Raw genomic sequence first — 15,009 nt, 5'->3', positions numbered from 1 at the left:
GCTTAAATGAAATGGACACACTCCCTGAAATATGCATCTTGCCAAAACTAACACCAGAGGCAAATAAAAAGATCTGAAAAGCCTACTAAAGAAATGGGACTCCTAATAAGAAACCATTCCACATCCAAGGAATAACCAGGATGCCACCAAGTGGGCTTTCCTGCCAGGGTACAGGCCCCTTTAGGAGCCCTGGCAAGTCACTCTCTGGGACAGGGAGACTCTAAGCCAGCTTGGCTTTCCCGCTGAGCACTGCCCATTACCAGGAGGAAACCATAAACAGCAAAATCAGAAAGGTGGGTGCTGGGGGTGAGCAAAGAAGTGAGGCTTTACAAGTTCAGCAAGTTTTAACCCTCTCTGGTATACTTTTTTGAAACTAATTCTCATCACGGTACACTTTCAAAAGCCCTCTCACACTTGAACAAATGGCCCCTTAATATCAGGATGGACATGGATTTCAGCGCCCAAGGGGAAACCTATCTGAAATTGACAAAAGGAGACCTCAATAGCACTGACACAGTATCCATAGCAATTGGAAGAGAAGCTGAAAAATCTGGTATCTCTCTCAGTCCAAGCAACACATCCTGACCATAACAAAGAGCCAAATGAACATGATACATGGGGCTTCTTCAGCAGAAAAAGACAAAGAGGGCCACATTTCAGAAACCGCGCTTGGGGACACACAACAGCATGAATGTTTGTAAGCATGCAGCGCCAGGCTAGCAAATTACATGATTCTATCCCTGCCTACCAGGTAATTATATCAACAGCAATCACATGATTAGCTGAAAGGTGGGCAATCATTAACTTTTCCTACTGTTCAACACTGTTACACACCAAATTATACCTTGTTAATGCCATGAATAAGTTGTCTAAGCCTTGACAGCTTCCTGTTTCTATTTAAAACACCAATGCCATGCCTGCTGTAAGTTAATATGGCAAAATCCACAAAACTTTACATAATAATTGTGGTATTTTAAGGACTATCATAAGTACTTTTATACATTATTCTCTTTTGTTGAAATGTTTAATATACTGAGAATCCTTTCCAAAAATAAGAGTTGTTTCCATTCACAAAGCACTAAAAGCATTAACAGAATCAATTTAGTCTTCATCAACCTTGTTCTTTCGCTTTCATACTTTTTATGTCACACAGCCAAGGTCAAGCCTATGGTTCTCAAGTCTTAGCAAGTCCCCTGGCTCATCTTCAGGCCCACAACAGTACACCTGGCCAAACCATATTAGGGCATCAGGCAAAACAAAACTCAGTAACACCAATTCTGTCTTTATTTAAATTTTTGATTTTTTTTAAAGATTTCTTTGCATTAGTTTACTTTTTTTTTTTTTTTTTAGAAATACTGCACTAAAATACTGTTGATCTTGATTCCTTAGATTTTTGGCAACTACCTCATCCTTAAATGTGCTACCTGAGGCAAGCTCCTCAGTGACTTCACCTTAGCCCAGGTCCAAGCCCACAATAGTAACAATATACCCTGGTTGTACCAACGAAGAATAAACACTCAGGTTTCCCAACTACCTCACAGACTGCACAACAGCTGCCTGATGGCCCATCTACTAGGGTATGTGTGTATATGTTCTTCAAGGTTGGGGTGGGGTGGGGCATGGATTGGGGAATGGTATAAAACCCACAAGTTTGAGCACAGTTAAATTCTATGGAGCAAATATTTAACATCATGTTGCATTAAAATCTAACAGTTGCCAAATCACCTAGAACCTTTAATTATCTTATACATTTGGCTCCATTAATTTTTACTCATATATATTTTATACAGTCAATACCTCCTCAAAAGTAACCACCACTATTCAGATCCCTGTTACAGGATAGTTTTGCCTACTTTTGAAAATGGAATCCTACAGTGTACACTTTTGTGTCTGGTCTTTTTGACTCCATTGTGTTGTTTTGCGTTTTCTGGCCTCACCAAAGTGGCATGCGTGATCTCAGGTCCCCAACCAGGGAGAGAATCGGTACCCCTGCAGCAGAAGTGTGTAGTCTTAACCACTGGACCGCCAGAAAGTCTCTCTCTGGCTCAACATCTGCCTGTAACTTTCATCCATTTGTTGCATGGATTAGCATTTCATTCCTTCACATTGCTGAGTAGCATGCCATTGCATGGACATGCCAATCTGTGCACACAGTCAATGGATATTTGGGAGTTTTTCTACTTTGGAGCTACTGTTAGCAAAGCTGCTATGAACTAAGTTAAGAATATTGGTTTCTGTTGTGCACATATGGAGAAGTGAATCACTGGGTTGCAGTGGATATGCTCAGCTTTGTAAATACTGCCAAGTGTTCCCAGCGTTTGTTCTTCTTCAAATGTGGTGCCTGAGGCTTCCAGCTCTTCCACGTTTTCACCAGTGGTTGATATGGTCAAATTTCTTTTTGTGTCCATTCTGATGGGACTGCAGAAGCATCTCTGCTAAAACAAGCAATTTCTAATTCCTTCCAATTTTATCACAATCCTATAGCTCCAATACCACAAACTGTAAAATCTCAAGTATGGTGTACGAAGATCACAAAGTGCAGAAAAATCTCTTGACTCAGAGCTTACTGTTTCCGGAATTCATAAAAATACAGACACAAACACTATGTGGCACAAACCCACATGATGTCTGGCAAAGAAACCTGCAAATGTTCACAAATACCAGAAGAATTCTTACAGTCGATGTGTTACTATAAGAGTACAAGGCTAAGCCAGCATCTCTTCTGAACCACAGAGAACCATAGAGTGACACAACTCTACAAGTAAATGCACACCTATTATGTATACACAAACACAAAGAACATTTTAGCCCTTAGCCTACTTGGCCTCTCACAGGACTCATGAACTCCATCTATCGCAACAACAACACTTTCGCCCAGCACTTCCGGTCTCCTGGCCAACCTGTGAGTGCTTCTATGCTTGATATCATCCACAGGGATGGCCACCAGACCCTTTGCTCATACTCAGATCTCTCTTCCAAGCATCAGCCCCAGATGTCCCCCATCCCAAAAGCTCCCCTCGTAGCTCAGGGGGTAAAGAATCTGCCTGCAATGCAGGAGACCTGAGTTCATTTCCCGGGCTGGGAAGATTCCCTGGAGAAGGAAATGGCAACCCACTCCAGTATTCTTGCCTGGAGAATCCCATGGACAGAGGAGCCTGGTGGGCTACAGTCCATCGGGTCACAAGAGTCAGACATGACTTGGTAACTAAACCACCAATCTCACAAGCACACCACACACAGCACCTTCACAATAGCATCCTCCAGGTCTTCACCCCTGCATAACTGAGAGATGTTTATACAATTTGGAAATCTCAGCCCCATCCTTGACTCTGCCCCTTCCAACCCTACTGCCATCTCCTCAAAGTGAGAACAGGGCTCATCCTCCCAACATCACTCAAAGGAATCCACTTCTTTCCACCCACAATATCATTTACAACCCCAGGTGAAGTCAACTCTCTCTCTCCTTGCGTAAAACCAGAGTTTCACAGAAGGTCTCAGTCAACCCAGAGGTGGATGGGGCCCTGGACCACAGACTGCGCTGGGCATGTTCACCAAGGGAAAGCCAGTCGCCTCCCCTAACTCACCCCTGCCCTGCCACAGCCTTCTCTTAGGAGAGTCTACAAACTGCATCCCTTTGCCGTCCTTGTGAACAAATGTTGCTGCAACTTCTGAGTTTGTGAGGGAATTTCTGAGACTTGATTATCCTGATCATTCTCTATCATGCCATCTTTTGCCAAACAGAGAATTCAGTATCTCAAAAATGATAAAGGTCTGACTAATAAGATGACCAAACTCCCAGGAATATTTACTTTATTCCCTTCCACATGAGTATCATTTCTCTTTTAGTATCAAGAGATTTAGCCCACCTAAAATTCTTTCATGTTAACATTTAATAGCTGCTATGACATTCCTCTTGTACTTCATAAAAAGTAGATCCTTCATCTAATCAGTTCAGTTCAGTTTAGTCGCTCAGTCATGTCCGACTCTTTGTGACCCCATGAACCGCAGCACGCCAGGCCTCCCTGTCCATCACCAACTCCCGGAGTTCACTCAGACTCACGTCCATCGAGTCAGTGATGCCATCCAGCCATCTCATCTTCTGTCGTCCCCTTTTCCTCCTGCCCCCAATCCCTCCCAGCATCAGAGTCTTTTCCAATGAGATAATACAAACTATTTCCCTACCTTGCAAGTACAGTATAACTACATCCACTGCATTAGTCTACATTTTAGTCTATTTTGCCAACGATTTGCTTGTCATTCCTTATCTACTATGGTAGTAGAAAGAATATTCTGCTTATTTTCTCAAATAGAAAGGTATTTTCTCAGAATTTTAACACCAAACTACACTTCTCCCTTTAAGAGACTTTTGAAATGTCTTGATATTTGTTTCCAAATATCACATCCAAAGGGATTTCTCTGGGATCCTTGCAAAGTTAACCCCTCCTCCTCAAAGCCAAAGGAGGGAAGATAAGCTGTCATTTGAACAAAAGCCATAGCCTCATCACTGCCTTAGGTCACTGGGGCCATTCCTGTTAGTACCACAAAAATGAAGGCCAGCATATACCCTTAAGGCATGGTACAGATATGTGTTCCAAAAGTATCTGTGGATGAATGGATCATAAGGAGTTCAATAACAGCAACAATAACAATGGCTAACACAAAATGCTTACTGAGTCAAGCATACATATTAATCTATGTGATCTTCTTAATAACTATATGAGGTTATCATACAAGGTAATGATTCAGGAACTAGCTGTCACAAACAAGCCTGGGTTTAACATATCTGTCCCTGACAAAGCACCAACCTTAAAGGATGCCAGGAGGGGACATGGCTGCAAACACATCAAAAGTACGCTAGGGGGTTCCTTGGTGGTCTAGTGGTTAGGACTCCCCATTTCCAATGCAGGGGGCACAGGTCTGAATCCTGGTGGGGCAACTGAGATCTTGCATGCTGCATGGCATGGCAAAAAAAGAAAAGAAAAGAAAAAAAAAAAAGAAAAGAGTGCTGGATGCCTATCTAGTATTCATAAAAACAGACAAAATAGTATGTTAGTTTATCCAGACAGATTGTTATATCTGCACGTTTTTATTTCTTAACAAGTGAAAAAAACAAGGCTACATCCTACTTAGGCCCATAAAGCAGAACTGTATAATCCCCATAGCACTCAGCATTTTGTTTAAAACATTCTAGATGCAAAGGTTGGAATGAAATACTCGTCTGGATAGAACTCTTCTCCACAATGAAAGCCTGCACCTGGATGTACCACTCACAGAGCGCCAGTGAGTCATACATGTAACAAATTGCTCATTTTCCTGCTCCCCATCTTTCCTCTAAATCATTATGTTGCTATTCCAGAATCATAGGTTTGGATTTCTGTTTGTTTGTTGATGTTTTTAATCCCCCAGCATAAAGCTTACCAACTCCAACTTTGGTCCAACATTGTAACTTGACAAGAATCTGCCTGTCCCTTTAAGTAAACCTCCAATTTTCTTCCCAGGCTTGAAATTCTCCAATGTAAGCAAGGCCGACGTCTTTGGACTCTTGTTTAAACTAGGAAAAAAATGCCCTTAACATTCTAACTGTGCTGCCAGATCTCTGTTGATGTCAGACCACCAACCTCACCCCCACCCCCACCCCCCACCACCACTCAAAGTCAAACCAAATTAACTGTTGGAGCCCTGTGTTCAGAATCACAAAATGTAACGGACTGTCTTACTGAGCTGCCCTTCTATTTTCATCCTCTTTGGTCCCCAGCTCACACTCTTCAATTTCCATTCAAAATAAAAAAAGTGAGGGAAGAATGGAAACAAAGATCATAAAGACGCAGACACTAAAGCACTAACAGCTTCTAGAAACCTTATTAACCTGAATCCCACTACACTCACTAAATAAATTAAATGTGATGCCCCTCGAGTTAAACAGCAACTAGCAGCAAGGGTTGAAGCGAGAGCTCCTATTATCAACCACTTTTCAGGAATTCCCTGATCAAAGCGAGGCAAAGACCCTGGTTAGTGCTGGGAGGATAACAGAATGCAGGAAGAGTGACTTGAATCACCATGTCATGCCCAGTAAGATGGCAATTATAAAAAAAAACAAACACAAAAACAAAAACAGAAAATTGGACTTCCTGGTGGTTCAGTGGTTAAGACTCTGCGCTTCCAATGCAGGGGTCTCAGGTTCAATCTCTGGTTGGGGAACTAAGATCCCACATGTTATGTGGCCAAAAATAATAATATAATTAAATACACACAGCATAAAACTATAAGAAACACAGAAAATCACAAGTGTTGGTGCAGACGTTGAAAAACTGGAACCCTTGTGCATTGCTGGTGGGAATACAAGATGCTGTACTCACTGAGAATAATGGTATGGTGATTCCTCAGAAATTAAACACAGAACCACCACAGGATCCAGCAGTTCCACCTCGGGATACATAATCAAAAGAAATTAAAGCAGGGGCTCAAACAGTGGTTTATACACCCACATTCAGAGTGGCATTATTCACAACAGTCAAAAGATGCAAGCAACATGAGTGTCCAAAGAGAGATGAATGGATAAACAAAATATTTACATACACAGCAATGGAATAATATTCAGTCTCAAAAAGGAATTAAATTCTTGTATATGATATAACATATTAAACCTTGAAAATATCAGGCCAAGTGAAACAAGCCAGATACAAAAAGACAAATATTGTATGATTCCATTCATATGAGATTCTTAAATATTCACACTGATAAGAGACAGAAAGTAGAATGGTGTTTGCCACGGGCTGAGGGGAGTGGGAGGGTGGGGAGTTAATGTTTACTCAATACTGAGCTTTTCTGGGGTAAAATATGAAAGTTCTGGAGGTAGATGGTCATGATATTTGCACAACAATATGAATGTACTTAATGCTACTGAACTGTGCATTTTCAAACGGCTAAAATGGTAAATTTTATGTGACCTTTACTTTACTAAAATTTTTTTAAAGAACTAAAAATGGTCATTGCATTAGGGATTTCCCTTCATCTCTCAGCCTGGGGGACTTGGGCACCTCTGGGGAAAAAACAGAATTTGGCAAAGACAGGTAACTCACTCCCACCCCCGCAGGAGGTTATGAAAGGAGCATGGCAGCCCTACAGCCCTGTACCTGCTGGGGAAGCAGCAGGGAAGAAGGGAGGGTGGAGAAAGTTATCCTTACTGGGGTCAGATCCATTTACCTTCCATCTGGCTCCCACTCTGTCATTTTTGAGGTCTCCCGTATTCAAGTGCTCATGACCCGACACTGAAGAGTTACTCTTCACGGGGTAGGTGGGTGGATAGATGGATGGATAGATACATGGACCTTTCAACTACTTGCCTAGAATTTGGGGAGAAGACCCAATTGACCACTCTGGCATATTTTTAAGAGCTCAAAACACCTCTCACTGTGAGGGTAGGGAGGGTAAATCACTGGCTAAGTTTTAGGCTGCTTTTCCTCACTTCTGATTAGAATGCTAGTTTGTCCCTTCCCTCTTGGGTCCTCCAAGTTTAGGGCTCCTTGCATACAAATGAAGGAAGGGGAGAGGAGGGCACTGGGAAAGGAATGGGTTCAGAACTCTTCCGGCTTGGAGCACCAATCCTCCCCGGCAACATAGGGAGCAAGGCTGTGCTGGCCACTTACTCTTCCCAACATACTTGAAATCTGGCCTTGTGCTTCTAAAAAGAACACTCTGTGTAACCATGAAGGAATGTCTGACAAGTAACACCACCTCGGGAAGTGTTTACGAAGCAGATTCGGATTTAGCAGGTCTGGGCAGGGTCTCCCACTTTGAGGGCTTCACAAGCTCCCAGGTAATGCAGATGCTGAAGGCTGGTCCACCACACGTTGAATAATAAGGCTTTACACTCCTGCAAGTACATCATGAGTGGTTCATATGAAATGCCACGATGAATGAAACACAAGCTGGAATCAAGATTGCCAGGAGAAATATCAATAACCTCAGATATGCAGATGACACCACCCTTATGGCAGAAAGCAAAGAGAAACTGAAGAGTCTCTTGATGAAAGTGAAAGAGGAGAGTGAAAAAGCTTAAAACTCAACATTCAAAAAACTAAGATCATGGCATCTGGTCCAATCACTTCATGGCAAATAGATGGGGAAACAATGGAAACAGTAACAGACTTTATTTTCTTGGGCTCCAAAATCACTGCAGATGGTGACTGCAGCCATGAAATTAAAAGACACTTGCTCCTTGGAAGAAAAGCTATGACCAACCTAGACAGCATAATAAAAAGCAGAGACATTACTTTGCCGACAAAGGTCCATCTAGTCAAAGCTATGGTCTTTCCAGTAGTCATGTATGCATGTGAGAGTTGGACCATAAAGAAAGCTGAGCACCAAAGAATTGATGCTTTTGAACTGTGGTGTTGGAAAAGACTCTTGAGAGTCCTTTGGACTGCAAGGAGATCAAACCAGTCAACCCTAAAGGAAATCAGTCCTGAATATTCACTGGAAGGACTGATGCTGATGCTGAAGCTCCAATACTCTGGCCAACTGATGCAAAGAATTGACTCATTAGAAAAGACCCTGATGCTGGGAAAGATAGAAGGCAGAAGGGGATGACAGAGGATGAGATGGTTGGATGGCGTCACCAACTCGATGGACATGAGTTTAAGCAAGCTCTGGGAGTTGGTGAAGGACAGTGAAACCTGGTGTGCTGCAGTCCATGGGGTCACAAAGAGTCAGACACGACTGAATGACTGAACTGAACAAAACACTCCTGCAATCAGCTGGGGCCATGACAGCAGTGACCAAGATCAGACAGAAACAACAACAGTCAAGATCTCCCTCTCATGAGCATCCCCCTCCTCCCACTGCCATTCTCCATCCAAGCCACAACCACTTTGTTCCACCATGAATCTGGACCCTTAGCCACTTTGGCATAATTAGCCAAGGCATCTACAGTGACTCACTCCCAGCTTTTCTCATTACACTGAAGACAATCAATGCTCCTGAAAGTCAAAGAAATTTGTCCTCCCCAAGAAAAGTGGTCCTCGAACAGTAACTTGAAGACAGTCTCTGCACTCACTGCTTACCTGCTTCTCCTAGTTAAAATGCACGATTCAATACTACAAGTGAAGCCAAACCATTTCCAGCACCCTAGAGAGACATTTTAGCTTTGGCCACATCTCAAACTGGGAACTATTTGTTAAGGACCATAATAAAAGGGCTTCCCCTGTGGCTCAGCTGGTAAAGAATCTGCCTGCAATGCAGGAGACCTGTTGGGAAGATCCCCTTGAGAAGGGAAAGGCTACCCACTCCAGTATTCTGGCCTGGAGAATTCCATGGACTGTACAGTCCATGGGGCTGCAGAGACTGAGTGCCTGGCTGAGTGACTTTCACTTTCACTTTCATAATAAAAGGAGGTGAGCCGACACTCTACTAGATCATGCTTCCTCTACTTTTTGTGAAACTGACAGCTTGCAGAACACTACTATAAAAAAAAAAAAAAAAATCCAGGCCCACCCAGAGCATATGCTGCTGATAATAAAGAACTGCCTGGAAGGACTTTGATTTTACCAGAACATCAGAGGAACTGATGGACATCTTATCTAAGTCCTTCAGTTCTCCACATGCATGGATGTTGCTTCTCTGCAAACCTGGAGACAGAAAAATAAAATCTCATACCCTATTCTAATTAGTATCTATTTTAAGAGCTGCAGATACACCTGCATCTACGTTATCAAATGTAGAATTTACCAATAGCTAATCTGTGTAAACACAAGTCAGGAGACTCGGCATTTTTTTCAGTCAACATATTCACTCTATCTACTAACTAAGCCCAGGCATTAGGAGGAGCACAGTGAAGAGGGGAGAGCTCTGAATGGTATGCTAAGGATGGGATGTCCCTGGGCTCAGTCAGTATAAAGAATCAGCCTGCAAAGCAGGAGACCACCTGTAACACTCATCAGAAAGACAAACAACTTACTCCACGTTTGAAGTGATTTTCAACTAATTATTTTAAAAACATTTTTTTCAAAGTCCCCTGAACACCCAGAGCAGGTCTTCATTAACATTCAAATGCAGATAATTCATATTCTAGTGGCTCTTTAATTTACTCATATACCTATTTCCCTCCTCCCAAAGTGGAGCATCCTTTTCAGATATCAGTACAAAATCCATTTCCTCTAGGAAGATTACCTTCTGCTTTTAAATGTCCTGGCATAGCATAAAACCTGCAACTTGAAAAGAGCCTAGAAATTATTCAGCTCCAAGACTGTCACACTGGGGACTTCTCTTGTGGTCCAGTAGTTAGGATCACTTACTTCCACTGAAAGTGGCAAAGATTTGATCTCTAGTGGGGGAGATAAGTCCCACAAACCACGCAGCAGGGCCAAGGGGGAAAAAACCATCAAACTGGGGTACAAATGCTTACCCTGTAGGGAGCCCCCAAAGCCCCCAGGAAAATAAGGTGCATCTTTTTGAGCGCTTTTTGACTCCAGGAAGCAATTTAAAGTCTTTTTATACTAAAACAAATAAGATGAATTCTGCATTCTATTCTTCATCAAAGGAATAATGGAAGTAACACTGAAAAGTTACTGGGAAGTGCTAGAACCCTCAGGCTGAGCCCCCCAATTCCCCTTCCAGGGTTCCTTCAGCCCTGAGGGCTATGAGGGTAAGTTTCAGACTCTTTGGGACTCTATGGACTGTAGCTCGCCAGGCTCCTCTGTCCATGGGATTCTCCAGGCAAGAGTACTGGATGAGGGTTGCGATTTCCTTCTCAGGGGACCTTCCTGACCCAGACAGCGAACCCGTGTCTCCTCTGTCAGCAGTCAGATGCTCTACCACTGAGCCACCTGGCAAAGTCCGGCTTCAGAAGCATCAGCAGAATCCTTTTCCTATTGAGACCCGGAAGCCATAAGACATTCCCAAGGCTGTGAGTGGCTGCCTGAGAGGTCACTGCCCCTGTTAGTCTTCAAAGAGATTTACAGTGCTTCTCACCATCACCCAGGCGAGGCTGGGAGCAGTCCTTCCTAGAGCACTGGACCAGAAGCCCAAACAGAGATTTTAAGAGCTCACCTTCCACCGTGTTCCACCCTCTTCTATTTCAGGTGCACTATTAACAAATACATAATTAAAAATGCTCCATGAATAATGAAGCCACGAAGTCCTTCATAAAACACATGTCAAATCCTTTCTTTAACCAGCTGCACATCATTTGGTATTGTATGTAGTTCAGAGGCACCCAGATTGACACATATGCGATTATTTTCTGTCTCTTCACTAAAACTTTGAACTTTTCAACAGTGCAGGTGGCCTCCATTTGGATACACCTAATAAAAAGGCGAGTCAAACTAGGGAACATTTATTCAAAAAGAAGGAAAAAGAGCGGGGGGAGGAACCAGAAGACCCATGCAACAGTGTTTCTGTATACAACAGACACTCACCCAGGTTAAAAATCTAAGAACCCACAGGAGCCCTGGCCTTGGTGGAAATAGTTGTTCCCTAACATCTTAATCTCCTAAAAGGACCATCCCTTTGTCCTCTCACAGAAATCCAAATACATACCAAATACAGGTGAATTAAACAGATCAGGGTTCACTGCCAAAACCAAAGGTCATGTGATCACATATTTGAAGAGGCTGGCTGTTGTAACATTATCCTCCTTTACTAAACTGAAAGACAGGTGAAAGACCTGATTTAATATCAGCAACCCTCAGTAAGTTTAAATGAACTCTTCACCCTCCAATGCCTTTCCCACTGGAGCCCTGCAGGAGAAAAGAAGCGCCTCTTTCGGAAAAGCAGCCACCTGCCTTTCTCAGCTGTTTTCTAGGCTATACGGTGTAACAGAATAATCAAGTCTAGGAAAACACCAACAGCTGCTGGGCAGAGAAAGCGCAAGGTCGGCTCTCCACCTTGGGAGCAGTCACGAGGGGAACCCAGAGGGTTAATTCCAGCCTCCTCGAACAATTACAGAGACCTACTATGTGCAAGGTCAGGGATAGGAGCTCAGAAGAAAGTCCACATCACATGGCAAACAGTAAAATGCTGCTAATCTGGAAACAAAGTTTAGAAACTCCTCTCAATGTGAGCAATGCTGTTTCATTTTCAAAGTCCTTTTACAAAATCTGATTCAACCCTCCCAAAAAATCTATAAGGAAAGTAACTTCTATTATGTTTGCTATCTCATACACATTAGGGCTCAAAAACCTTCAGTTCAGTTCAGTTGCTCAGTCATGTCCGACTCTTTGCGACCCCATGAATTGTAACACACCAGGCCTCCCTGTCCATCACCAGCTCCCAGAGTTCACCCAAACTCATGTCCATTGAGTCAGTGATGCCATCCAGCCATCTCATCCTCTGTCGTCCCCTTCTCCTCCTGCCCCTAATCCCTCCCAGCATCAGAGTCTTTTCCAAAGAGTCAACTCTTCGCATGAGGTGGCCAAAGTACCAAGTCACAAATCTAGTCATGTTGGAAGAAGACCGGAAAACCCTCCCAGGTCATTCAAACTTTTACAGACACTTTCATTCACAGAACTCTTTAATCTTTACAACAGTCCAGGGAAGTTTGTTTGGGTTTTGTTTGTTTTGCAGGGGGTGGGGCGGGGCATGCAATCCCGAAGAGGGGAGAGCCTGGTCCAAGAGGTTAAATAAGCACCCAAGGTCACATAGCCAGCAAAGAGAGGAGCTGTAATCTGAATCCAGGTTCCCCCTTTCAAGTCCTTCTCTAACACACCAGAGAGAAGGGTTATGAGCAACAAACACAGCCAGAGTGGAGACACCCTCCACAGAGAGCTGGGGGTGGGAAACCAAATCCCACAGGTCCCTGGGGCATCAAACAGGAAACGGTTGGTGCTGGGACCAAGCTGAAACCCAACTCTGTTCTAACCTGCTGCCCATGGACATGCCCTTTCTACCCAGCTCAGCATCGTCCCCAAGCCTGGGTCAACGTTCCAGGTAGCTCAGTGCACAACTGTCTGGGTGCCTCTGTGATGAAGAGATCGAAGGGCACACACTCATGATCTTTCCAAACCAAGAGGCAGGAGCCATCTGTCACTCCAGGTCCAACTCTGAACCTGCCAGCCGACCTGTCATCGTCCACTGGAACTTGGGACACCCTCCCTGGTGCAGACCGCCCAGAGCCCCCACCGCTCAGTCTGGCGCCCTCCCTCTCTGCTTCTCTTGCAGTTGGAAACCAGAAAGGACACTGTTCCTAGCTTGTTTGCCTGGGGTGTGTATCTCCACCCTACCCCATAACCAAAAGATGCTCCACTGGAAAGGATACCCATCCTGCCTACCCAACCACAGACACTGACAACATTCACCCATTTGCTTGAAGCAAAGTTCTAGTGAGGCATATGGGGGGAAAATATTTTTTAATCAGAGGCCTAGACATACTTACAAAGGGCCCAAAGTGGACGGCTGATTTCAGTTTCTGAACAGGCGCAGCGAAGGAGTCTAAAACACGTAGACTTAAAGGGTAGGGGGCACCCAGGGACAACCCGGGAAGCAGGGAAGCGGGCTTTAGATTTGTGTTATCCTGAACACAACTTTACAAAAGAGGAAGTAAGACATTTTATTAAGTTTCTTTTAACTGCAGGAGGCTGACCTTGGAGATTCGAAAAGAACTGAAAAACTCGGGTCCAAAAAGTGACAAAGTGAACTTGTTAACTCTCGGGATGGAAAAGAGGGGGCCTAAAAGCCATTTGCCCCGTGCCAAACACTCTCAGAAGATGGAGTTTACATTCGTTTGGCGGGTGAGTAGGAATGGGGTGCCGCTCGCGCTCCGGCCTGGCTCAGCTCGGGGCTCTTTGAAGGTCGCCTCATTGTCACTTCGAAGCGCCGGAGCCGGGAATCCAGGCCACGCGGCGTGACCGACACGATGCACTATGGGCACCTTTCTGTGCCCCACGGCCCTCCCGCAGGTGCGGCCGATGCCGCAGGGGGCCGCCCCCGCAGGGTCCCGGCCTCTCGCCTTTATCACTGCATGCACCCACAGTCCCGAAACATCTTCCCCAACCCATCCCTGAGGGCCCGATGCGCTGAAGTCACCGGTCAGCGGTCCCCCGGCTTACCCTCGAGAGGCGCACCGAGCGCGGCCCCGTAGCAGGCGCGATCCTGGGGGCCTCCGGCGCCGGGCTGCCCAAGCGATCGGCTCTCCTGGCCGCCTCCTCCTCGTTGTCCTCGGCCCAGTCCCTGCCGCCCGGCGGCTCCGGTTCCCTCCACAGCAGCCGGCCGGGCGGCACCGGGGCGCACGCGGCAGGCTCGGCTGGGGCGCCTGCTCCTCTTTCGGCTGCCCTCCCACCGACTCGGTGCTCCCGGGCTCCGGGTCCGGGATTCTGGGACGCGGGGTTCGTCGGGGCGCTCCGGCTCCCCCGCGCTCCCTCCTGCGCCGCCGTCCCGCGCGCGGCCCCTCTCCCAGGGCGCCTCACTCGTAGCGCGCGGCCGTCAGAGGCTCGGGGCACGCGGAGGCGGCGGCCTGGTGGGCCCCGGGGCGGCGGGCGGGGGCGCTGCTGTGGACCGGGGCACTGATGCGGGCGCCGCGGCGCGGCCTCTCGCCATGGCTCTCGGCGGGCGGGCGCTTCGCACCTCCCCTCCGCGCTGCCGTCACTGCCCGACGCGCGCCGAGCCCTCCCCTTCCCCCGCCCCGCCTGCAGGCCCGCGCCGCCACCTCCAGGACGCCCGCCGAGCGGACAGCGTCGCTGCTGTCCCGTGCCGCCCTCCTCTAACCTCTCCGGCAGGTGTACGGCTCCTGCGGCTTTACCGGCGTCTGGCCTGGAGAAGTCCCGGCCGAAAATATCTGGATCGTGAAAGGTATCTCACGCTCCCAGTACCACCGCCTCTGCCCTGAGCACGTCTAGCACTTTCGATGTCAGTCCCGCCAGTCTATAGCGAGGATGAAACTCACCCTGACTGCCGTGAACGCAAGGGAAATCCAGGCGCTCGGTTCGTGCAGGCCAGGCCGTCCCCTAGGAAAGCAATCCTTAGGCTTAAATGGGGGTGGGACAGAGCCAGGAGGTGGGGGGAATATGAATGAACAAA

The 15,009-nt window shown here is 46.1% G+C and overlaps 1 protein-coding gene across 1 annotated transcript in view; it reads right to left on the bottom strand.

Annotated features, from left to right (window-relative positions):
- The window catches only part of LOC129635515 (collagen alpha-1(I) chain-like), a 73,783-nt gene that overhangs the window by 38,786 nt on the left and 19,988 nt on the right, over positions 1-15,009 (bottom strand). The window contains exons 2-3 of the mRNA XM_055558580.1: positions 14,876-14,936; positions 14,043-14,767 (exon numbers count right to left, since the gene is read on the bottom strand). Coding sequence (XP_055414555.1) covers positions 14,043-14,767; positions 14,876-14,936 — 786 coding nt within the window. The remainder of the gene's footprint in view (positions 1-14,042; positions 14,768-14,875; positions 14,937-15,009) is intronic.

Source organism: Bubalus kerabau, chromosome 20 (assembly GCF_029407905.1).
Source record: "Bubalus kerabau isolate K-KA32 ecotype Philippines breed swamp buffalo chromosome 20, PCC_UOA_SB_1v2, whole genome shotgun sequence".
Classification (NCBI taxonomy): domain Eukaryota; kingdom Metazoa; phylum Chordata; class Mammalia; order Artiodactyla; family Bovidae; genus Bubalus; species Bubalus kerabau.
The sequence above is the reverse complement of the archived record's forward strand: the minus strand, read 5'-3'. Positions and strand labels throughout refer to the sequence as shown.